This window comes from Oryctolagus cuniculus, chromosome 6 (assembly GCF_964237555.1).
Source record: "Oryctolagus cuniculus chromosome 6, mOryCun1.1, whole genome shotgun sequence".
NCBI classification, from domain to species: Eukaryota; Metazoa; Chordata; class Mammalia; order Lagomorpha; family Leporidae; genus Oryctolagus; species Oryctolagus cuniculus.
This window is the reverse complement of record NC_091437.1, coordinates 60,419,415-60,444,068: the sequence shown is the minus strand read 5'-3', so window position 1 is coordinate 60,444,068 and position 24,654 is coordinate 60,419,415. Positions and strand designations below refer to the sequence as shown.

Sequence of the window (24,654 nt, the reverse complement as noted above, 5' to 3'; positions counted from 1 at the left end):
GAATCCGGCGCCCCAACCGGGACTAGAACCCGGTGTGCCGGCGCCGCAAGGCAGAGGATTAGCCCAGTGAGCCACAGAGAGGACAGTTTAGGCATCTTTCCTGCCCTTCCCTACTGTAACTCCCCTTCCATAAAACAAGTATCCACTATGGGGCTTACTCCAACTGCCAGGTATGGCAATGCCAATTAGGTACCTGCAAATGGGCTCCAAAATGGGATTCTGGCTCAAGGTCATGCTGTCCACAGCATAAAATTAAATAGCTGTTGTAAAACAGCTGCTGACATGTTTCCGGACTCTGATACAGGCAGGGGATATAATCATATACTGGGAATATGACCATTGAAGTAGCTTTGTAGGCCCATTGGGCCAATTGTGAGCCAGACTTCTAACCAGCATTCCATTTATTACCTGGTCCCTGGACATTCCCACTCTCACAGGGAGACCATGAAGATGCTTATGGTTTGGAGTATCCATATGGACTCAGAACTGATAATTCCATAATCTTAGGAGTTCCAAGAACGTGCCCCCAGTCCTTGGCTCATTATCAACAGTCTCATATTTTAACCCCTTTGATCAAGCACACTTAAAATCCAGTCCATGGACCACTTTCAGCCGCACGTGGCTCCAGCGCGATGCCCAAGTCCAAGTGGGACAAGAAAGTGTCCTTAACCAAAACTGCCAAGAAGGGCCTGGAGCTGAAACAGAACCTGATAGAAAAGCTGCGGAAATGCATGGACACGTACAAGTACCTGTTCCTCTTCTCCGTGGCCAACATGAGGAACAACAAGCTGAAAGACATCCGGAACGCCTGGAAGCACAGCCGGATGTTCTTTGGCAAAAACAAGGTGATGATGGTGGCTTTGGGTCGGAGCCCGGCTGATAAGTACAAAGATAACCTGCATCAGGTCAGCAAGAAGTTGCAGGTGAAGTCGGCCTCCTTTTCACAGACCGCACCAAGGAGGAGGTGAATGAGTGGTTCACAAAGTATGCGGAAATGGACTACGCGCGAGCTGGGAACAAAGCCACTTTCACTGTGAACCTGGACCCAGGGCCGCTGGAGCAGTTCCCCCATTCCATGGAGCCACAGCTGAGGCAGCTGGGCCTGCCCACTGTTCTCAAGAGAGGTGTGGTGACCCTGCTGTCTGACTATGAGGTCTGCAAGGAGGGCGACGTGCTGACACCGGAGCAGGCCCGGGTCCTGAAGCTTTTTGGGTAAGAGATGGCTGAGTTCAAGGTGACCATCACATACATGTGGGATGCGCAGTCTGGAAGGTTCCAACAGATGGGAGACGACTTGCCAGAGGGCATGTCCGAGTCAGCGACAGAGTCGGAGGAAGACGAGAATGACTGAGTTGGGGCCTCTGGACGTCAGGGCTTGGCTGGACGTGCGGCGGTGCCGGGAGCAGCTGTTCAGTTTGCTGTGACTGAAGTCAAGGGAGGGCCACGGGGACTGTGCTTCTGCAAAGAATAAACTCCACCCACAGGCATTCCCTGTGGACGAGAGACTTTTCCCCGGAAAAAAAAAAAAATCCAGTCCATGATAGTCCTATTGCTTATGATAATACATGCTAGCTAATCATTGGAGCTCTTTCTGTGTGCTATCTCTTCCCTCCTTTCCAGTTGTGTTAGACTGAGATTTAACCTTAGCTATGGCTTGGTAGCCAGGAGAGGAGGTAAGGGCAGCTCCAGATGAAGGTACCTACAGAGGGACAGGACTCCTTACAGAACCTTCTGGCACGGGGCAAGACACCTCTGCCAACTGTGATGGTGCAGGGGAATCGATCAGGTATCGCCAGCATACATTCTGGCATCGCAGACTTTCCTGACATAAGCAGACTCCACGCATACATCTCTCATGATCACAGCTTCTATCTGTCACTTGGCTAGGTCTGCTTTTCCACTGCACCAGATAAAGGTATTTTATCACCAGAGGCTCTCACAATGATTTTTCTTTTTTAAGATTTATTTACTGGGACCAGTGCTGTGGTGTAGTGGGTAAAGCCGCCACCTGCAGTACCAGCAACCCAAATGGGTGCCGATTTGAGTCCCAGGTACTCCATTTCTGATCCAGCTCTCTGCTCATGGCCTGGGAAAGCAGTGGAAGATGGCTGAAGTGCTTGAGCCCCTGCACCCATGTGGGAGACCCAGAAGAGGCTCCTGCCTCCTGTTTGACCTAGCTCTGGCCATTGTGGCCATCTGGAGAGTGAACTAGCATATGGAAGCGCTCTGTCTCTCCCTCTATTTCTATAACTCTGCCTTTCAAATAAATAAAATAACCAGGCTGAAGCCATGAGCTCCATGCAGGTCTCCCACATGAGTGGCAGGAGCCCAGACACTTGAGTTGTCTTCCACTGCCTTCCCAGGCACATCAACAGGGAGTTGGATCAGAAGTGGAGCAGCCAGGCCTCAACACAGTGCACATATGGGTGCTGGCCTTGCAGGCAGCAGATAAACCCAGTGCACCACAGCACTGGCCCCACTCACCCTTTCTTTATCTGCTTTCTAATGAACACCTGCTTCTTACCATACTCTCTGAAGGTGTTAATGTACATAGTAGTAGTTGTCCAACTATCTGTGGAGACATTATTTTCCTGTAGCATCCTAACGGCAAAGGCATTACCCCCTACTGGGAAGTTTTTCCAAGTAATATCTGATGAAATCTTTCAAATAAGACCATCACAACATGCAGGGTACTCTCCAATCCACTCAGGAAAACAGTTTTTTGCCAGTTGGTTGATGATTAACGAACTCCAGTGCCACATCTCACTGCTGGTTTTCTTGGACCATTCCTGACATCACTTCTGTTAGTTTGGGTCCTTAAGAAGATGGGACCAGGGCAGAATTAGAGGTGCAAGCTATTTTCTAGGGCAATGTCTGTGTGGAAAAACTGACAGGGAGCCGGGGAGCCTAGGAGAGCCACTGCGCCATGACGAAGGCCTGTCTGCAGGGGAAAGAGGGAAGGGAAGATGATCGGGCAGGAAAGTCTTAGACTCCGTGTCTGCTGCAGTTTAATGACTGCTTCAGCAAGGCAAATGAGCAGCCTTTACGGCTTGACTCATAGCAGTGTGCCTGCCTTATTATGCTTGCCACGCTTAATCACTGGCTGGCAGTTCCCTGTGGCAAAGAATAGTCTTCTACAAATGCAGGAGTCGCTTCACAGCCCGGCACAGCTGCGTGGTGAGTCAGCTGTGCCCATGGGGGTAGGAAATTGGAGAAGTACATTTGCACGGCTGTCAGGGATGCGGTCCTGACTTAGGAACTCGGGCACTGCTCTAGCTGCATTCCAGGGCCTAGCCAAGCGCTCTCTCCATAAGAAAATGCTGAGCACGGGCTGTGCTCCCTTCCACACCCAGGCTTCTCGGCCTCTCTAATGCCATAGACCTGTTCCCAAACTCAAAACTGTTCCTTTACTATCTTATAAGCTGACTCACAAAGATTCTTAGGTTACCCTAGATTTTCCCTGAATTTTAATTTTCCTTCAGTTTACACTGGATGTGAAAATACCCTGTATTTTAGTTTCTGTGTCAAAAGATCTCATTGTTTTTTTCCTTCTAATTCCAAAGCTCACCTGAAATTCTCCAGGAGAGCTGGAATATTCTGAAGTATGGATGTGTTTCTACTCTATTCTGTACTCACCAAAGTCTTCCATTCAGACTACTGGAAGATCCTTTTCTTCTCCTTCCCAGCCCGGGTAGCTAAGCCTGAAACACTCATGACACAGTTCAAAACACAAGTTGGAAGAAGTCAGCAAGGAAAAATCAAAAAATGTTTATTATATGGTGTTTAATGAAGCAGAAATTTAATACATTTTCAACAAAACATACTAAATAAAGATTAAAGTATTTAGAATATTAATTTCAATGGAGTCTTCATTATTGTGTGGTTTATAACAGTAAGTGTGCATCCAGCATTAGATTCATATTTTAAATCTAATAAATACTGACTTTCTGATGAATTAAAACGGACTACTTAATGATGTCAAGTTATATAAGTCACATAAATACAAAAACACATTGAAGCAAACAGAATCCTTACATTCACCAAAAAATTTCATGCAGCAAAGATCATAGTATAAACAGATTTCATTTTGCAAAGGACTTAAATTGTATATGCTAGAATGCAACTCTTCACTCAAGGGTTCAGCAACCTGAAAGTCTACCCAGCATACTCCAACGATGTTGCCTGGCACTCCACATGAGGGAACTGTGGATCCTGAGTAATGTGTCCCTCAATTGCAAACAGATGGATTTGGTGAACAGTCGCAGGAAGACTACACTAGCCCAACACCTAGGCTGTTGTTTTCCTATGAGATGATTAACTTGTAACTATAGCCAACAATAAAACTATGAGTTATGTAGCAGTCCTTAAATCAGGTACTATTTCATGAGAATGGTGTGCATTGCCACTTGGTAGCATCTTCTGTCGTCACAAGAGAAGTGAGGCACTCAGCTTCTCACTGCCCCCAAGAGGAACAGATGTTATCACCATAACACCCCAGATGTAAAAGCAAAGGCCCTACCCCTCAGGGGAGAGAAGCAACTAGTGCACAGAGTGTGGTCATGGCAAGTCTTTCTGTCTTTCCCCCCGAATTTCCGGTTCCACCAAGCTTTTGATTAAATTTAGGGAAAGTGCACGAGCAAAAAGCAGAAAAACCAGCATAACTAATAGCTGATTACTATTTAATGTTAAGTAGAAAATAAAGGAACTTTACTGAAAATATTTCTAAATGATATTCAGAGTTCCAGATCTTTTATTTATTAACTTGAAAATAATGTATCTATTAATTAGAAGATTGGCAAGGAAAAGGGTGTCTCCTCCAATTTGGGCCCAAATATTTTCCTAAAATATTTTGTTATAATATAGTTCATTATAATATATCCATTTTATAAATGCTTATTTTTAATTTAAATAATCACTAGTTTAAACACCCAAAATAATTGTTGCTGCATAAATTACAGTTTTTCATCATAAAATAATTGAGAAGCTTAGAAAAAGGAAGCCAAAAATAGTTTAAATGAATCCAATTTTAATTTAAAACAGTTGCATCTAAATGAAAGGATGGGAAGAGACATTTAGCTTAGCGGTTAAGATACACACTTCCCAAATCAGAGAATCCGGGCTCAAAACCCAGTTCCAGCTCCTGGATCTAACTTCCTGCTAAAAAGGACCCTGGAAGGCAGCAGTAATGGCTCAAGTAATTGGGTTCCTGCCACCCACAGGGGAGACCTGCCGGCCTTCCCAGCTCCTGGCATTTATGGAGTTAGCCAGAGGCTGGAGCGTGTATTTTCTTTGTTTTTTCTTTCTTCCTGCCTTTCTTTCTTCTTCCCTCCCTTCCTTCTTTCCTTTCTTTCTCTCTCACTGTATCTCCCTGCCTTTCAAATAAATTAATTAAACATAAAATTTTAAGAATTTTAAAATAAAATGAGGAATGAATAAAGCAGAAGTTATGACTCACTAACACAGGGAAAAGTTGGCAATTGTAAATGCATACAATTGTAATGATATGCTAATTTTAATTTTAATGATAAAATTAATCTTAAAGTATATAGGGTAAATATTCATTCTGAAAATAACACTGGTATGCATACAATTATTGTTAACTAAAACTTTTGTTACCTTTAAGAGAAATACAATTAATATAAAGAAGGTAGTATTTCCACACAACTTTTAAAGTCTAAATTCCAACACACTGAAAGTAGTAAATAATTATAATTCAATTTAACATTGCATCCTTAAACTTTCCATAATCTTCTCTGGGAAACAAATCCAAAGATCAGTTAATCCTAAATAAAAGGTGATAAAAATGAATCTTGTCAATATAAAGTATCATACTTAGTAGTCACTGAAAATTTTTAACATACTAAGACTAGATAAAAACAGTTGGGCCACTCCCTGTATGTAGTGTTTAAATGACATTTCCTTTCTCCAACTGACCATAAAGTGCTTCTGACGGACTCAACATGTTACTTGTATTTTTTTAACTTTTATTTAGTAAATATAATTTTCCAAAGTACAGTTTATGGATTACAATGGCTTTTTCCCTCCCATAACTTCCCTCCCACCTGCACCCCTCCCATCTCCCGCTCCCTCTCCCATTCCATTCACATCAAGATTCATTTTCAATGTTACTTGTATTTTTTCCCTTTTCAATTTCTACCAAAACACTTAGTGACTTCAGCAGCAGCACTGACAAGAACTGTGTCACAAACACTACATCACCAACCTTTATCTCTAGGCCACTGCAGTCACGCACAAGCAAGGTCATTGCTTAGATCCGCTCATCACTTTGACCTTGTGCTGAAACTCCTAAAAGATTCCCAGCTGACATATTTCTGTCCTCCTGCCTTGTGTACCCCTGCACTCTCCCTGAGCAAGGCTTTGGCCCTCTCTGAATTGCAAGTGTCTTTAGCCACTCTCCGTGGCTCTACAGTTGCCTCTCTCATGAGTCTTGATCCAGTGATTAAGCCCCTGGAATCCCAACTCTAAAACTGAAAATTCCTCTTCACCCTAGACATTATGCATTCAGTTCTCTGCATCCTCACATTGGGGTTTTCATCTACAGCTGCTGTTAGAATGACACATGACCTCCATGCACTACAGGTTAGCATTCCAGCTCCAATACAGTACTTCCCATTGCTTGCATGGAATTTTTACCTAGGTACCTCACTATCACCTAATATTCAGCATGTCAAATATAAACTTAGTACCTTTATAAAATGAGCTCTTCTTCTTCTTTTAAAGATTTATTTAATTATGTTGTAACCACACAGGAAATATATAGCCGTTACATTGTCATTGGCTCTATTTCATTGAAAGAAATTATGAATGACTAATTAACAAAAAAATTCTATATGGGTGAAATGGTCATTTATACATTCAATTATTGTTTGTAGCCATTGTCTATAGTCTCACTAAACTAGAATCTTTTTGCTTTTAACTTGTTAAACTTCTTATTCTATGAAGTAGGAAGCCTTTTTACTGTAATGCAATTTTAAAATGTTATCTCAAAAACTAAAAAAAAAGTAGAAGGAAGGAGGGTGGCAGGGATGGAGGAAGGGAATATCATTGTTCTTAGACTTGTATCTACAAATTATATTAAATCTCTTAAAAATTAATTAAAATTAAATTTTAAAAGATTTATTTATTTACTAGAAAGGCAGAATTACAAAGACAGAGACAGAGAGAGAGAGATCTTCCATCTGCCAATTCACTCCCCAAATGGCCACAGTGGCTGAGGTTGAGCCATGCAGAGGCCAGGAGCCTGGAACTCCATCCAGGTCTCCCATATGAGAGGCAGAGGCCCAAAAACTTAGGCCATAACCCACTGCTTTCCTAGGAGTATTAGCAGGGAGCTGGATCAGCAGTGGAGCAGTTGGAACAGGAACCAGTGCCCAGCCAGGAAACTGGCGTTGCAAGCAGCAGCTTAACCCACTGTGCCACAACACAGACCCTCTCCTGAGTTCTTTATTTCTTATTTCCTCATTCTCAGAACTCAACGTCATCTTTCTCATCCACTACTCGTCATCAGCAGTCTCCTCTCTGACCTCTGTGCTCGCATTTCACTCTTTACTTGGACTGCTATTACAACCCCCAGATTTTGTTTTTTATCTCCTATTTCAACTCCACTCCAAACCTTTCCACAAACCAGATGAGTCTTTCTAAAATGCAGATTTTATAGTGCTAGTTCTTCAAAATGTTCTAGATATTGATGAACGGGATATTTGCATAGTCTCTTATTATCTCTCCATAAAATCTTTATTAAGAAAGGAAAAGTAGGGCCGGCGCCGCGGCTCACTAGGCTAATCCTCCGCCTTGTGGCGCCGGCACACCGGGTTCTAGTCCCGGTCGGGGCTCCGGATTCTGTCCCGGTTGTCCCTCTTCCAGGCCAGCTCTCTGCTGTGGCCCGGGAGTGCAGTGGAGGATGGCCCAAGTGCTTGGGCCCTGCACCCCATGGGAGACCAGGAGAAGCACCTGGCTCCTGCCTTCGGATCAGCACGAAGCGCCAGCCAAGGCGGCCATTGTAGGGTGAACCAACGGCAAAGGAAGACCTTTCTCTCTGTCTCTCTCTCTCTCACTGTCCACTCTGCCTGTCAAAAAAATAAAAAAAAAAAAAGGAAAAGTAGTAACTTTTATAAATGAACAAGTTAACATTATCGAAAATGGATCAAAGAAGATTACAAGGCTCCAGATATGATACTCTAAAAAGGAAGTATTCTTTGTACAATGTTCCAACCAAAAAGCTTAACATGAGTCAAAGCATGAGAAGGTACCAGTCAGTCCAGAGGAACGGTCTGAAAACCAACAGGCCAGCATTCTTTCAAAATGTCAGTATTGTGAAAACACAAAGAAAGGCTGAACAATTATTACACATTTGAGAAAACCAAAGGATCTGGTACCAGAGAAAATATCCCATTAAAATACTGAGATAATGGGAAGAAACTGAAGTATAAATAAATTACATGAAATTTTTAAGTCAATGTTAAATTTCCAGAATTTGATAACTGCAGTGGATTATATAAAAGATACTGGTGTTCTGTGGCCACACAGTAAAGTGTTATTGGAAATACTTGGTACACACAGGGAAAGAGAGAATGAAAAGAGGAAGCAAATGTGACAAGATGCTAAACATCACTGAATCTCGGTAAAGGTACACTGGAGTACTTTGTATTATTTTTACAACATTTCTGTCCACTTTAAACCACCAGAATAAAAAAATGAGAAAATGCTCCATATTTCTTCATAGCTTGCTGAATCTAGTACAAACCCTTGGCCCAGCATTTAGCTGAGACCTTTGAAATACAGCCTCAGTATACCTGTATGCCTGTATTCAATCAATCTTAAACAATCTCTAATCAAATCATACATTCCCTAAACACTTTCATGGAATCCATGAATTTGCTCATGTTTATGTCTAAAATATACTTTCCTCCTTACACTTTGACTTACAAAAGTCTAATTTCTCTTTCCCAAGGCCTACCTTATTCACTATTACTTTCCAGATCTCACCAAGCTGAATGTAATCTCTCCCTTAAAGCTGAATAAGCCCAGGTAATCAGTAAATTTGAGGCACAATTGAAAAGAACAGGGAAAGATAATATGCTCAATTTAAAGCACGCGGCATTAGAAAGTAACTATAAAAACAGCCTAAAGAAAAAGCAAAAGCACGTGACAAGAGATCAGGGATTGAATAGAGATTTAAGGATCATACACCTGGAGAGAGTAACTGAAGCTAAAATATCTGTGTAAATATGTAAACAGATGTAAACATCCTAGGATGGCATTTGTTATTAGGTGGCAGCAAACAGGACAGATTAAAAATATACAGAAAATATGGTCAGAGAGGCAGAACAAGACCATATCACAGTGTGCAAGACACTGAAAGAGAAAATGAAGTTACAGGAGCAGTGGTAATTCGTGCTAAATGTGACAGCATGTTCAAAGAGAAAGAGAACTTAGTGGAGAGGAGGAGGAGGGAGTGCAGGGAGCTGAAGAGGAGGAGAAAGAGGAAATGGAAGAGGAAAAACCCGGACCATAGAGAGAGTAGTTTCAACAGCCCAACAGGGATGAGGTTTAAACGAAGTCTCTGCCGGCGCCTCGGCTCAATACGCTAATCCTCTGCCTGCGGCGCCGGCATACCAGGTTCTAGTCCCGGTCGGAGCACCGGATTCTGTCCCGGTTGCCCCACTTCCAGGCCAGCTCTCTGCTGTGGCCAGGAATGCAGTGGAGGATGGCCCAAGTGCTTGGGCCCTGCACCCCATGGGAGACCAGAAGCACCTGGCTCCTGCCTTCGGATCAGCACAGTGCGCCAGCCGCGGCGGCCATTGGAGGGTGAACCAATGGCAAAAAGGAAGACCTTTCTCTCTCTGTCTCTACCTCTCTCACTGTCCACTCTGCCTGTCTAAATAAATAAATAAAACAAATGAAGTCTTAAATGTCAGCAAATAACTGTCATCTAACTAATATGTGCCAGACAGTGAACTTGAGGAAGGAAACAGGCTAAAACTGGTACACACTAAAGGCTGAAGAAGGTAGGATAGAAAAAGGAAGGGGGAAAAAAAACCTCAATTTTATTATCTAAAGGGATTCTTACCAGAAGATGATAAGAAGATTCATCATATTTTGTCAGCCTAGGAACACAAAATATAAGGAAAATTCAAGTTGGCTGTTAGCACTGTTTTTCTCATTACTACACACATATTAAGGAATAAAAAAACCCACATTTTTAAAGTACAATTATTAGCTTTTTCAAAAAGTTTTTGCAATCTAGTTTAAAATTACAATGCAAAAAATGAATTACAAGGGAACTTTTGCTTATGAGCTATTTCTGAAAAAACACAGTATATTATTCTAAGTTATTAAATAATCCTTACAAAATGACTGTATGTTTAGTAAAAGACCTCTGAGTCACAAAAGAACCTGACAAATTCAAGGTTATACAGTGCTCTGGATTAGAACTCAGAACAATGACAAGGCGTTTTACACATTACTTATCTAAACATCCTTTTAAGAAAGCTGTGACTGGGGCTGGCTTTGTGGCACCGCAGGTTAAGATGAAGCCTGCCACACTGGCATCCCAAATCCGAGTACTGGTTAGAGACCCAGCCACTCAGCTTGCCATCCAGCTCCCTGCTACTGTGCCTGGGAAAGCAGAAGAGGGCCCTAGTACTTGAGTCCTTGCCACCTAAGTGGAAGACCCAGGTGACCCACCACCATGGCCATCTGAGGAGTGAACCAGCAGATGGAAGATCTCTTATCTCTCTGTGTCTTTCCCTCTGTTACTCTGCTTTTCAAATAAGAAAAAAAAAAAAAAACCTTAAAAAAAAATCTGTGATTCTGTGATTATTTTTCTTCATTCTAACCCCTGCTCCTGCTTCATCCTTCTTCTTAACTAGGTAAGTTAAATAGAAGATCACTTACCTGAGTGTGATTTATATGCTAGCATTTGTCATTTTTGCAGACAATTTATAGTACTATTGACGCAATACTATACTCGTTAAGCAGTAATAAATTTCGAATGTTACACTTTTGCAAGATGGTATTCTGTTTTAATGACTATCTTATGAAAATATTCCTCACAAAATTAAATACTGCAGGTGTACTGACTGTCAAATAGGTGTCACAAGTAACTGTACTCAGAACCCACAAAGCATTCCTCAAGACAGAATGTATATTAGGACATGCATGCAAAGGAAAGAAGTAACTTTTGATTTGTAAATTCATATGCCATTATTAGTTACATAAATTTTAGTCAACTTAATTTTTTGAAAATTCAGAACTTCCAATTATTTTAATTTGCATAGTAGATTACAACTAATTTTGCTCTGACCACAATATCAGTTCAGTATTGATGCAGCTTTAAAGTAGTTTAAAACATGAGTTGTTTTACAGTAATAAAATAATGACATCAAGATCATACCTCAAGGACAAATTCTGTTAAATGCATTAAACTGGATTGCAGTATTCATAGAGAGGAAATGACCACATGAATCCAGTGACACAGAATGTATAATTTTATATTGTCATTAAAATTTTTAATTCATATGGGTGAGTTTTGTAATTTTTATTAACAGTTGGCATTAAGATTCACACTTAACAGTGTGTTCCTTTGTTCAGTAACCTCCTGCACTCCTCCACTCATTCTACACCTGTGGTCTACTCTATATTCTTACTTGAATATATTCCATACCTTTAGTTATGATGAGTAATAAGAACATGGTAATCTCATGTCTATAGTTCTTGTATTATTCAATTTTCTGTTTGTACAATGAAATCCTAAGACAAGCTAGTTCCAGCTCATAGTTTTGGAGAGTCACAGTCCAAGATTAGGAAGACCTCACTGGTTTGTTCTCTGTGATGGCCTTTTCACTGTCAGAGTCCCAAAGCAGCGTGGAGCACCACCTGACAAGAGGGACCTGAGTCTATCTGTCTACATGGTTTCATCATGGTGAACCCATCTGAAGGACCCAATCCAATCCAATCACCTCTAAAAATCTCCACTTCAAACATCAAAATTAGGTTGTTTCTTTTTTTTTTAAAGATGTATTTATTTATTTGAAAGTCAGAGTTACACAGAGAGAGGAGAGGCAGAGGGAGAGAGAGAAAGGTTTTCCATCTGCTGGTTCACTTCCCAACTGGCCGCAATGGACGGAGCTGTACTGATCCGAAGCCAGGAGCCAGGAGCTTCTTCCAGGTCTCCCATGTGGGTGCAGGGGCCCAAGGACTTGGGCCATCTTCTACTGCTTTCCCAGGCCATAGTAGAGAGCTAGATAGGAAGTGGAGCATCTGGGACTCGAACCAGCACCCACATGGGATGCCGGTGCTATAGGCCAGGGCGTTAACCCACTGCACCACAGCACCGGCCCCAGATTAAGTTTCTACCATCTCAGATAATTAACCTAAGACTCTGGGTGGCATTTAACACATGGAACTTAGGTACCATTCAATATCCAAACTAATATCCAAACCACAGAAGTTAAGTACATTGCATGTGGCAAGAAAACTACCAGTCTAACATGATTCAAGGATAACTAAACTGTTACAAAAGCCAGTCCCCTTTAATACATCAAAAACTGTGTTTACTTACTTGCATTAGATAATTTTTGGCATTTTAGCCTAAGTCTATATTTTTCATTTTCTTCAAGCATTTTGGAAATGACCTTGTATACGCTATTCCATACTGAAACCTTAAAAAGATAAGCATAATTAAGGAATGCTGAACAGAGAAGAAGGAATATATTTTGATAGAGGCAATTAGGAGTGAGTCAACTGTAACACATGTCCATGGATATAATTACTATAAAGCAATATCAGTACTTAGAGGTCTAAAGCTAAAATGTAATTGTTTCCCCAGAATCACTGAAATCTCTGATCTTTACTTCCAGCTTCTTAGAATTTCCTCTCTATAGGATTTAAAGAATCCGTCCTGGATGAGCTTTCCTTAGACAGCAATGTCAAGCAATTCCTACTTAAATGGTTCCAACACATTCAATTACCAAAGGTAATAAAAATGGCAAATTTCTTCCTATATCTAAACCACTGGGCAATGATTTGATTTTTTTAATGTATTTTATTCCAGTTAAAAATTAGATAGTTCTCCTAGGACATAATTTGGCACAATTACCAGAGAGCATGAATACACAAGAATTGAAAAAAATGAGGACTATGACTCCAAACAGATAGATCTAGACTCAAACACTAGCCTTGCTACTTTTATTTGACATTGGGAAAATATTTTATTCTTCACTAGGAATGGCTTAAAACACTAGGTTATTAGAATTACTGAAAAATATGTACACAAAGTACTAATTCCAGTGCCTGGTACAATGTGGTTAAAAGTAAATACTGGCTAATCCTCTTTTCTCCCTGCCCAAAAGCTCTTGGTAGAAATATTTCTTAGTTCAGCAGGAAAATTACATACTCACTCAAAATACATTCAGTACAAGGTTAGTCACTTTGGGTTGCTATTTTTCAATATACATGAATTATAAATCAAACAACCTCCTCCTGGTGTGATTCCATCCTGTGTGGCTGTTCTTTGCAGCAGTGGGCGTCTTATCTCCATCTGCATTCTCTCCCACCTAAGTTTGTCCCTCCACTTCATGGAAGGTTCGATAGATGTGGACATGAGCCCCACTGAGGCCCCAGAACTATCTTTTTGGTTGTGAACTAAAGGCCGACAAAGAGTATCACTCTGAAGTGGACAAATGAAACTGAGCACGAGTTATCTTTAAGGACAGCCAGTTTAGGCGCTGGGGCAAAGGATGAACTGCACATTGCTGAAGCAGAGACAACCAATGAGGAAGGCAGTCCAATTCAAGTAACACTGGCAACTTTGAAAATGGACAGCCAACGGTTCCGTTGGGGGCTTTGAAATACCACCACCTGTGGTCGTAAGGTTGAAGTGTGGTTCAGGGCCTGTGCATATTAGTGGACAGCACTCAGTAGGTGTGGAGGAAGATGCAGAGTCAGAAGGCGAATAGGAAGAGGATGTGAAGTATTAAGTGTACCTGCAAAGCGGTCTGCCCCAGAGGCGGCAGCAAGGTACCACAGAAAAAAGTAAAGCTTGCTGCTGATAGAGATGATGGAGATGATGATGATGATGAAGATGATGAGGAAACCGAAGAAAAAGCTCCATTGAAGAAATCTATATGAGCTACCCCAGCCAAAAATGTACAAAAATCAAACCAGAATGGGAAAGACTCAAAACCATCAACACTAAGATCAAAAGGTCAAGAACCCTTCAAAAAACAGAAAAAAAAAAAAAAAAAAAACCTCCTAAAACACCAAAAGGATCTGGTTCTGGATAAGACACTGAAGCAAAAATGCAAGCAAGTATAGAAAAAGGTGGTTCTCTTCCGGAAGTGGAAGCCAAATTCATCGATTATGTGAAGTACTGCTTCCGGATGTCTGACTAGGAGGCTATTCAAGATCTTTGGGAGTGGAGGAAGTCTCATTAAGAAAATAGTTTAAATGTTTTGTTAAAATTTTCGGTCTTATTCCATTTCTGTAACAGTTGATATCTGGCTGTCCTTTTTATAATGCAGAGTGAGAACTTTTCCTACCGTGTTTGATAACTGTTGTTCAGGTTCCATTGCCAAGAATGTGTTGTCCAAAATGCTTGTCTAGTTTTTAAAAATGGAACTCTACCCTTCGCTTGGTTTTAAGTATGTATGGACTATAACGATAGGACACAGAAGCATCAGTGGTCAGTTATAGAAATGGCGGGGAGACAAATATACATGTGAAACAAACTCAGTATTTTAATAAAGTAAAAAAAAAACTCCAAGCTCAGAAATACCATAATTTTTGTGTTATTATCAATTAACAATTTCTTTAAAGTATAAAATATATGGTGTCAATTAAAAATTAGTAAACATATAACTTTAATATGTTTAAAACACTCAAGTTACCATGACACTTGGATAACCAGTGGTGAGAATGTTTCGGCAATAAAGGTTCATCTTTGTCAGATTTCCTACCAGAAACTTAATATGCATTCTTTGTCTTTCAAAAAAAGCAACATTACAGCAATATAGATACATGATTCTTTTCTATGAAATCCATTATTTTCTTCCTAAACTACATTATCTATCACAATTTGTTATAGTCTGTGGATGATATATATACTTTTCAAAATCTCCCAGTGGGTTACATTTTGATTTAAAAAATTTGATAACTTTAAACATTGAAAAGATCATTCTTTATGGTTAATAAATACTTCCAAAACCAGATGGATTTCTACTACATTACTTCTGCTTCCTCACTTTAGAAGATTAAATTATTCAAAAGATACAGCTACTTCCACTGTCTTGAATATTTTCACACATTTGTATTTAGAGAGGATGATCTAAAACTCAAACACTGCTCACTTGACAACAGTATACCTTTTTCTTTTTCTTCAGGATTTTGGAAGCTTCATTCAATGGTATGGGGAAATCGAACTTTCCATCTGCATCCTTCCGGATTAAACCTAATTTTTAAAAAATGGAGTGAAATGGTGAAATATCAACAGCATGTATTTTTTAAGGATTTACTACACTGAGAATAAAGACGGTAGAAATGGCTCTTGAATTCTCTTTCAGGATTTTACACTTGGTGTTTTTCTGAAGTCTAGGTAAGACTTGTTTACCAATTAGCTAATATTCTGAAAACAACCAAGAAAACTAGAGACAAACAACATTTTAAGTACCCAGGAAATCATCCACCTAGTTCAGTCTCTTTTCTAATTTGTGAGTTCCAAAAAGTCAGCAACAGAGTAACAAATAAATGCCAGAAACCACATATTGGCCCAGGGTAGCTCTGTAGTCTCCAGTTTTCTCTCTCTCTCTCTCTCTCTCTCTCTATATATATATATATATATATATATATATCACTTTTCTCCAAATATATTATTATACTTTGAACTACACAAAACACCTGGTAGTTATGCATATACTAGATTCTTCAGGTTCATGGAAAATGTTTATCATGGGGAAACAGTGTATGGATTTCAAAATTTTTTTTGCTCACATGATTTTATCTCTTAATTCTATTTTCCACTAGCTTTTTGAAGTGCCCTCCTTTATTAGCCTGGCAGCCTCTGCACATGCTACAACATTACGTGTGTCCGGATCCATACATACACCTGTACACTGTCAGGAAATTCTCCATTTGTTCAACACCAGCTCATTTGAAAAAACAAACAGAATAGCCGGCACCGCGGCTCAATAGGCTAATCCTCCACCTAGCGGCGCCGGCACACAGGGTTCTAGTCCCGATCGGGGCGCCGGATTCTTTCCCGGTTGCCCCTCTTCCAGGCCAGCTCTCTGCTGTGGCCCAGGAAGGCAGTGGAGGATGGCCCAAGTGCTTGGGCCCTGCACCCCATGGGAGACCAGGAGAAGCACCTGGGTCCTGCCTTCGGATCAGTGCACCGGCCGCAGTGGCCATTGGAGGGTGAACCAACGGCAAAAGGAAGACCTTTCTCTCTGTCTCTCTCTCTCACTATCCACTCTGCCTGTCAAAAAAAAAAAAAAAAAAAAAAAAACACACACACACACACACAGAGAAAAGGACAGCTCACATGTCAGCTCCTCTGCAACGTCTTCCTTCAAGCACATACAGCAAGCACTGACTCGTGGAACACTTTCTTCCCAACACTTGGCACATGCTTACATCATGTGTTCATAACGTGTCTCCTCTCCTAAGCTATGACCTGGTGGGCAATGGCCATCTATGTCCTATTGACACTACTACCAGACACACCTTAGTACTAATAAAGGTTTTTAGAGTGAATAAATTTCCTGACTCTACTCACTAAACCATGCTGCTTTATAAGGGTTAGACGGCCGGGCTCGTGCCGCAGCAGGGTGAGCCACTGCCTTCAATGCCTTCCCAATGGCTGCTCCTGGCTTCAGCCTGGCCCAGCCCTGGCTGTTGTGGCTATTTGGAGAGTGAATCAGCAGATGAAAGATTTCTTTCGCTAACTTGTTCTGTAACTGTTTTTCAAATAGATAAATAAATCTTTTTTAAAGGAAGACAGAGACACAGAGACAGACCTAAGAGACAATTGTGTGATGTTTAAAAAAAAAAAAAAAACTGTAAGGGTTTTCAAGTCCAAAGACAAAATTATAAAACAATGAGCGTGCATTCCCTGAAAGCCTATACACTTCATCTCCTTGTGTCTGGAACACTCCCCAACTCAGCCCTTCCCCACCTCTTTTCTGCCCTGTGACCACCATACAATTGGCTTTCTTCCATTCTTCAGTAGTTAGCTTTCCAGGGAGCCTTCTCTGATCTCAAAAAGGATCCTATGCTCAGTGATAGGATTTATCACATTGTTCACTTGAGGAGTATGATTTATGATTTCTTTTTTTTTTAAAGATTTATTTATTTTGAAAGAGTTACACAGAGAGAGGTAGGGAGAGACACAGAGATAGATCTTCCAATTGCTGGTTCACTCCTCAAATAGCCACAAGGACCAGGATTGGGCCAGGCTGAAGCCAGGAGCCAGGAGCTTCATCCAGGTCTCCCTTGTGGGTGGCAGGGGCTCAAGCACTTGGGATCTTCTCTTGCTTTCCCAGGCCATCAGCAGGGAGCTGGATCGGAAGGGGAGCAGCCGGGACACATGAGATCCCAGCGTCACAGGTGGCAGCTTTATCCATTATACCACAGTGCCAGCCCTGGAGTACAAGTTTTTTTTCACTAGAGGTCCTCTGTTTAATTCTATAGATATTATATGCACCGTGGGTTGTTTCCCCTGCCAAATGAACTAGAATATGCTCTAAAATGGAATTTTCCAATTTGTGAGAAGCGTGCCACTGATTCTCGGTGAGGTACAGACCTAGCACTAAAGGAACACAGGGTAAGAAACTCACATGGTAAGAAACTCCTTCCTTGGCCTATTCTTTTTAATCTTCTGATTGCGTCAAGGAGAAGATGTGAGTATGGTACCACTGTATCATTTAGACTTCCCCGAGACGCTAATCTCCCTTTCTGGATGCAGACACTCTTCTGCAGACAACGTATTTAGCTAGAATGTAATAATACTGTTTTTCCTTTATTAGATTTGGCTTATTTCTATTTATGGCAAATGGTAGAGATTTTCCACTGAGGTAATGATGTAAAGTACTCTTAGAAGAAGTTCAGTTAAGAGAGAAAATGCACCTATTTAAATAAATGTATGAAGTAAATGTCAATACAGATGATACACAGATACGACATAAGAAAACAAGTTTAGGAAACCCTCATCTCCTTTTACCCGGATGCTTCCTTCCCTCTAAATATGGACAACCATGGAAATGCTAACTGTACTTGCATCATTCCCAAATGCTGTTTTTAAATCTTACCTAACCTGGACCTGTATTCCTTAAGGATAAAATAAGAGCCATCAAGTCTACTTTTAATTACTTAGAGATCTAAAATCTGTCAAGAAGTATAGAGAATATGAAAAAGAAAAAAAACTAGATTGTTTTTTCCACTTCTTCACTGACACTAGTTCTAGCATATTTGGTCCTGACACATTTTTTTCTCTAGCCCTCTTTCCACACACGCTGACCAAGTCCAACAGTACTTCTAGTTCCTCCCTCACCACTGTCTATCCCTGATCCATGCGCTGTGCTCTGCTCAGACGTTTTGCTCAGCTAGAATTCCCTCCTGCCTTAGCCCATATATAAATCTTATTGTGATTCTACCACTAGGAAACCTTCCCTGATTCTCTCATCTCCAACTTACTCACCACTTCCAAAGCATCCATTTGTACCTCCACGATAGCATTCATCACCCTATATTTTACATAAATTATGACTAAATCTCCCAAGTTCCATGAGGGCAGGACGCCAGCCTCATCACTCAGACTTGCTCCTGGATATCTAAATTCCAGTACATCTTACAAACAGCTTATGAGTTTATCTTCCAGAAGTGAACTTATCTCTGATGACTTCAATCTACCTTTCAAGCCTTAAATTAAAACAACAACAACAACAACAACAAAACCTCTACCCAATGTGCCAAACACTGTGTTAGGCTCTGCATGCACTGCTTCATTTAATCTTCACAGAAACCCTTCAGGGTAGGAAGTACTAGTCTCATTTTATAGATAAGGAAATTGAGGATCAGAGCAGTTAACTAACATGGTCCACAGTCCACACTGCATGCTAATAGATGACAGAGCCAAGATAATGTCTTTATGCTTTCACAGCCGATGCCCTTGATGATCTCTGTTGTTCTACCAGCCCTCTCTCTCCTCACGTCCCCTGGTTTCCTGCCTCTACGCTTCTTTCTCTGAACTTGATTATCAAAGCCCTTCCTCAAGTCTCTCTTACAAGACTCTCCCGACAAGCTTATATCCCCATTATTCACATATACACCCCCCTGAGAACAGAATATTTGTCTGATACATTTGGGTGGCCAGCATCTGCTGTAGTACTCACAATGTGGTGCATGTTAAATGAACACTGTTGGACGGATAATTCACCTTTGTTCCCCAAAGAAAGCCAGGCATAAGTATGTAATGAATATCTACATTAAAAATATTCAAAACTGCATAAAATCTAAGGACAAAGGAAATTTTGGGCTTGATTCAAATGTCCTTCCCAGAACCCCCTTCACTTGACTGTGTGTGTGTATTCCTGATTTCACAAGCATTGAAGTCAATGTCTCCACCATTCCCCCAGCTGCCCAACACAGAGACTTCAGACCTGATATCAACTCCTCCTTCTCTCCTTCACGTAGTTGTGTGATCCTGCCCATTCTGCCTCCACTGCCAGTGCCTTACTTTGTCTTTCCTCTGGACTGCTGCAATTCCTTGTAACCAGTCTCTGGCCTCTGATCTGGCTACAAAGACAGATTAAACTCACCCTCAATCTGCAGATACTAGACAATAACCAGGAAGGTCAGAGCACAGATGACAGGGTAGATATTTCAGTATGCAATTTAAAGGACCAGACACCACATGTAGCAAGCATGCAATCTGGTGGGAAAAACTCAGTTTAAAGGAGGCAATCAAGATTTAAAGGGACAGTCTTCCAATGGCATGGTTTCTGGAGGAGGAAAAGAAAAAGGAAGGGCTGTAAATTAGGTCACAAAGAAAACACCAGTAATCTATAAAGCAGACACATTCAACACTTTCTGGTCACAACACAGTGGGACTAGAGTTTATCAGCAAAAACAAAAGTAGAAAAACCTTGGAAATGTAAAAAATGTAAATCTGCTAAGCAACGCCAGTTGCCACACTGAAAATTACAGAATTTTAAAACAGATAGTGATAATAAAAACACTACATATCAGAATCCATGAGATTTACTTCAAGTAGTGGTGAAAAGTTAATTCATGGGGCTGGCACTGTGGCATAGTGGGCTAGGCCCCTGCCTACAGTGCCAGCATCCCATATGAGCGCTGGTTCGAGTCCCAGCTGCTCCACTTCCGATCTAGCTCTCTGCTATGGCCTGGGAAAGCAGTGGAGGATGGCCCAAGTGCTCCTCTGGCTCCTGATTCTAGTTTCCTGCTAATGCAGACTCAGGAAGGCAGTGGCAATTGCTCAAGTAAGTGGGTTCCCGCTCTGCATGGGAGATCTGGATTGAGTGCCCAGCTCCTAGCTTTAGCCTGGCCCAGCCACAGCTACTGCCAGCACTTGGAAAGCACACCAGCAGAGGGTCTCTATCTCTCTCTCAGCCTTGCCCAGACCTGGCTGTTGTGGGCATTTAGGGGAGAAGCATTTAGGCCTTTCTTCTCACCACATTTCAAATAAATAAATAAATTTTAAATCAATCAAAATCTTGGTTTTGTTTAAATTAACAAAATGAGCAAAATATTGTCTGATTTGATCAAGGAAAAGTGAGAAAGCACAGATAAATTAATAAAAATGACAAGGAAGAAAACAACCATTAAACACAAGAAAATTTGTTAAAAGCTTAAGTCACTACTTTCAGGTCTCTATGCAAATACATTAAACTTAGATGAAATGGATAAGATAAAATAGATAATTGCCTGAGGAAACACAGATTACCAAAACTGACCCATCAGAATTTACAGACCAATTTCCATAGAAGATAGAAAAAAGTTTTCAAGGAATTATCCCACAAAAAGTATTAGACCAAATTGTTTCATATAAGAATTTTACCAGGCTTTCCAGTGTTCCATAAGTTATTCCAGAGTATTGAAACACAAGGAAAAAAATCCGTAAATATTTTTATAAAGAATAACCCTTATACCTAAGCCAGGTGAACAAGCATAAAGAAAGGAAAACTACAGAGCAGTATCTCATCCAAAATATCTAACCAAATTATTAGCAAACAAAGCCCAACAACATATTAAAAATAGTATATCAAGAATGCAATGTTGACCTGATACCAGGAAATTCATTTATATCATATTACATATTAATACATCTGAGGAAAAAATAGGATCATCTTCATAGAGCTGAGAAAGCTTGTGACAAAATTCAACACTGGCTCATGACGAAAAAATAAATAATTTTAATATTGAGGAATTTTTTTAATAGTTCAAATAAATACATGTTTTGGTTCCAAAGCCAATATGTTATTTAATAGGGCAACAGTAGAGGCATTTCCACTAAAATCAAGAAGAACAAAGTAAGGATGTCCACTATCTCCAATACTGTTCATTCTTGTACTCATCATTATCTAACACAATTATGTAAAATAAATCTATTGTAGACCTAAGAATGGATAAAGAGAAATAAAATGATCTTTTATAAATAAAATGTGCCTGGAAAATTATGAGAATCAAGGATAAAATTCTAATAACAAGATAATTTGGTGAATTTATAGGATCTAAAAGTAACACATGAAACTCAATAGGCCAAGTGACAGAATTTACAAAAGCCTGCACATTGGATAATTCCATTTAAATGAAATCTTCAAAGAAAGAAAATCTATGGAGACACAAAGTAGGCAAGTGCTAGTTCAGGGCTGGAATTTGGGGTTAGTGGAAGTGAGAGGGAATGGTGCATGACTGCTAAATCAGTACAGGATTCTAAAATAGATTACAGTGATGGCTACACAATTCTGTGAATAGGCAAAAACTACAAAATTGTGTCCTTTAAGTGGTTGAACTGCATGCATTGTGAATGATATCTCAGTTAACCTGTTTAAAAAAAATGGTGCAAGTAGAGGAAAGGGCTCTCAAAGAGAGTCAAGAGCCCCTAAGGTGAGGGGAATGCTCCACATCACGACGTGCGGGTAGTGACTAGAACATGTAAATCTGTCAAGCATTCTCAAAACATACATATTTTTTCAGATTTATTTGAAAGGCGGAGTAACAGAGCAAGAGAGTGTAGGGAGCAGCGAGAAAGACAAAGACAGAGCTCTTCCATTTGCTGGTTCACTCATCACATGGCCCCAGGCTGCAGCCAGGAGCCACTAACTCCTGCGGGGTCTCTCACCTGGGGGACAGAGAGCCAAGCACTTGGCACCTTAACAGGAAGCTGGATGGGAAGTGGAGTGGCAGGGACTCTACATTATAGGCAGTAGCTTAACCAGCTGCACATTGTAATCTTTTTTTTTTTTTTTTTAAGATTTATTTATTTGAAAGAAGAGTTACAGAGAGAGAGACAGAGAGAGAGAGAGAATTGGTCTTCCATCCACTGGTTCACTCCCCAAATGGCTGCAACAGCCAGAGCTGAGTAGATCCAAAGCCAGGAGCCAGGAGCATCTTCCAGGTCTCCCAAGAGGGTGCAGGGACCCAAGGTTGGGCCACCTTCCACTGCTTTTCCAGGCCATAGCAGAGAGCCAGAGCAGAAGTGGAGCAGCCCGGACTTGAACCAGTGCTCCTATGGGATGTTGGTGCTGCAGGCCAGGGCTTTAACCCACCGCACTACAGTGCAGGCCCCGTGCACAATGTAATCTTAAACAAAACTGATTTTAACTTATTCATCTTTTTGAGCAACACGCTTTCCGTACACAGAGGGCATCACGGACCAGGAACCCTTATGGACAACAGCAAAAATAGATCAAATTCATAGAAATAAACTTAGTAATCTGGTAAACTCTATAAGGAGACAAGTCTTCCTGAAAGCCTTCCTGAATGACACCAAAGCAGACAGGAGAAGTGGAAAGGCACTGGCTGCTTTCACACGGGCTGACAACGCCCTGCGCATGCCAGTCGCCCCTGCTGAACAATTTCAAAGGAGCCAAGAGCAGCCAGGGCCTCAAAACCCTGGCGGCCCTCAGTGGCTTCCGCTCCATCACGTCGCCTTGCAGGACCCTCGTCTCTACCGCGGCCGCCATTTTGCAGAGCAGCCTTGCAAGTGAATTAAGGGCTTTTCCGGCCACCCCCAGCCTACGGCCTCCTCACAGACGGACGGGCAGCCTCGGCCTGGCCGGCTGACCAGACCGACCGCTCACCCGCGGCCTGAGAAGCCACCGACACCAGGGCCGCCCTGGGCCCTCAGACGCCGGGACAAGGTGGCCGCCCCGCCCCGCCCCGGCGCCCCGGCCACCTGCACGCGCCGGCGGCCCGCGGCTCCTCCGCACTCGCAGCGCCGGCCCCTGGGAGGAGGTGGAGGCCTCAGCGCCCAGGCCCGGGGCCGCTGGGGCCGCCACCGCGGCTTCCGGTGGCAGCGGCTCCTCCTCGTTGTTGTCGTGTGCCTCCAGCCCCGGGCACGAAACCCCCTGAGACTGGCGGCCGCCCAGCTGCAAGACGCTGCCACACTGGTGCGAGCCGAAGCGGGTCACACAGACGAAGCGCGCCCGCCCCTGGCCCTGCTTCTGCCTCTGGTCTTTTGCCGCCATTGTGGGTTCTGTCACGCAGCCACCACTGTGGCCCTCAGCAACCAGCGGCCAAGGAGGGGGTGGGAGGGCTGGACCATTTTGGGGCGGGGGGGGCGCTGCTATGTGTTGGAGTGAGACCACTGCGCGCATAGGGGGGTGCTGAGCTGATTGAGTGGGCGGCAAGGGGGGCTGCTGTGAGCTGGGGGCAGTGCGGTGCGGACCGAGAGGTACCACCAGGGTCCCACCTTGGAAATGGTGCCAAGGGCTAGAGCGGGCCACCGTGCGGGCAGGCAGGGACGTGGGGATGGGCGAGGAAGGAGGACAGGAGAGGGACCAGGGAGCCCGCCGCTCTGTGGCGTCTGGGGAGGTGGGAGGCTGAAGCGAGAGGGAGGGTAGAGGGAGCAAGAAGATGCTTGATGCTTGGTTGAGAAGGAACGCAGATCTGTTAAGTGATGCGGAAGTTTGGGGTCCAGTATACTATACTTGCCGATTAGGTCAAAGCTGCGTCATGCCGTATTGACACCTCTGAAGGCATGTATCCTTACTGAGTGTTTTGGTCTCTTCATGCTGTCAGTTAAATGATGTCAGCATGTCCCATCAGTTACTGAGGGGAGTGTACTAAAAATCTTCCACTACAGCTGTGAATTGCTTCATTTCTCTGAATTTGCTTTATATGCCTTTAACATCTGCTAGATGCTTACATATTTTGAATTGTTATATATTCTGGTAATTCGACACGTTCATCTTTTAAAATTTATTTACTTGCAAATCAGAAAAAAAGAGAGAGAATCTTTCATCTGCTAGTTCACTCCCCAGATTGCTGCAATGCCCGGGATTGGGCTAGGCCAAAGCCAGGAGCCAGGAGCTTCTTCCAGGTCTCCCATGTAGGTAGCAGGGGCCCAAGGACTTGGGCCATCTTCTGCTGCTTTTCGCAGGCCATAGCAGAGAG

The 24,654-nt window shown here is 42.1% G+C and overlaps 1 protein-coding gene and 2 pseudogenes across 4 annotated transcripts in view; 2 read left to right on the top strand and 1 right to left on the bottom strand.

Annotated features, from left to right (window-relative positions):
• The window catches only part of C6H5orf47 (chromosome 6 C5orf47 homolog), a 45,728-nt gene extending 21,935 nt beyond the window's left edge, over positions 1 to 23,793 (bottom strand). The window contains exons 1-5 of one of the 4 annotated variants that reach the window (XR_011389906.1): positions 23,435 to 23,793; positions 15,384 to 15,469; positions 12,584 to 12,683; positions 10,091 to 10,127; positions 3,637 to 3,701 (exon numbers count right to left, since the gene is read on the bottom strand). Coding sequence is in view for 2 of the 4 variants with exons in the window: in XM_051843626.2 (XP_051699586.1) it covers positions 10,123 to 10,127; positions 12,584 to 12,683; positions 15,384 to 15,469; positions 23,435 to 23,726 (483 nt within the window). In the remaining 2 variants the exon portion in view is untranslated. Of the gene's footprint in view, positions 1 to 604; positions 3,702 to 5,145; positions 5,784 to 10,090; positions 10,128 to 12,583; positions 12,684 to 14,561; positions 14,675 to 15,383; positions 15,470 to 23,434 lie in introns of those variants that run through there. The other 3 variants (XM_051843626.2, XM_017341584.2, XR_007918566.1) reach the window with 3 other exon arrangements.
• Positions 633 to 1,351, top strand: LOC100343453 (mRNA turnover protein 4 homolog pseudogene; annotated as a pseudogene).
• On the top strand, positions 13,599 to 14,611 carry LOC100338472 (nucleophosmin pseudogene; annotated as a pseudogene).
• Positions 23,794 to 24,654: the final 861 nt, after the last annotated feature.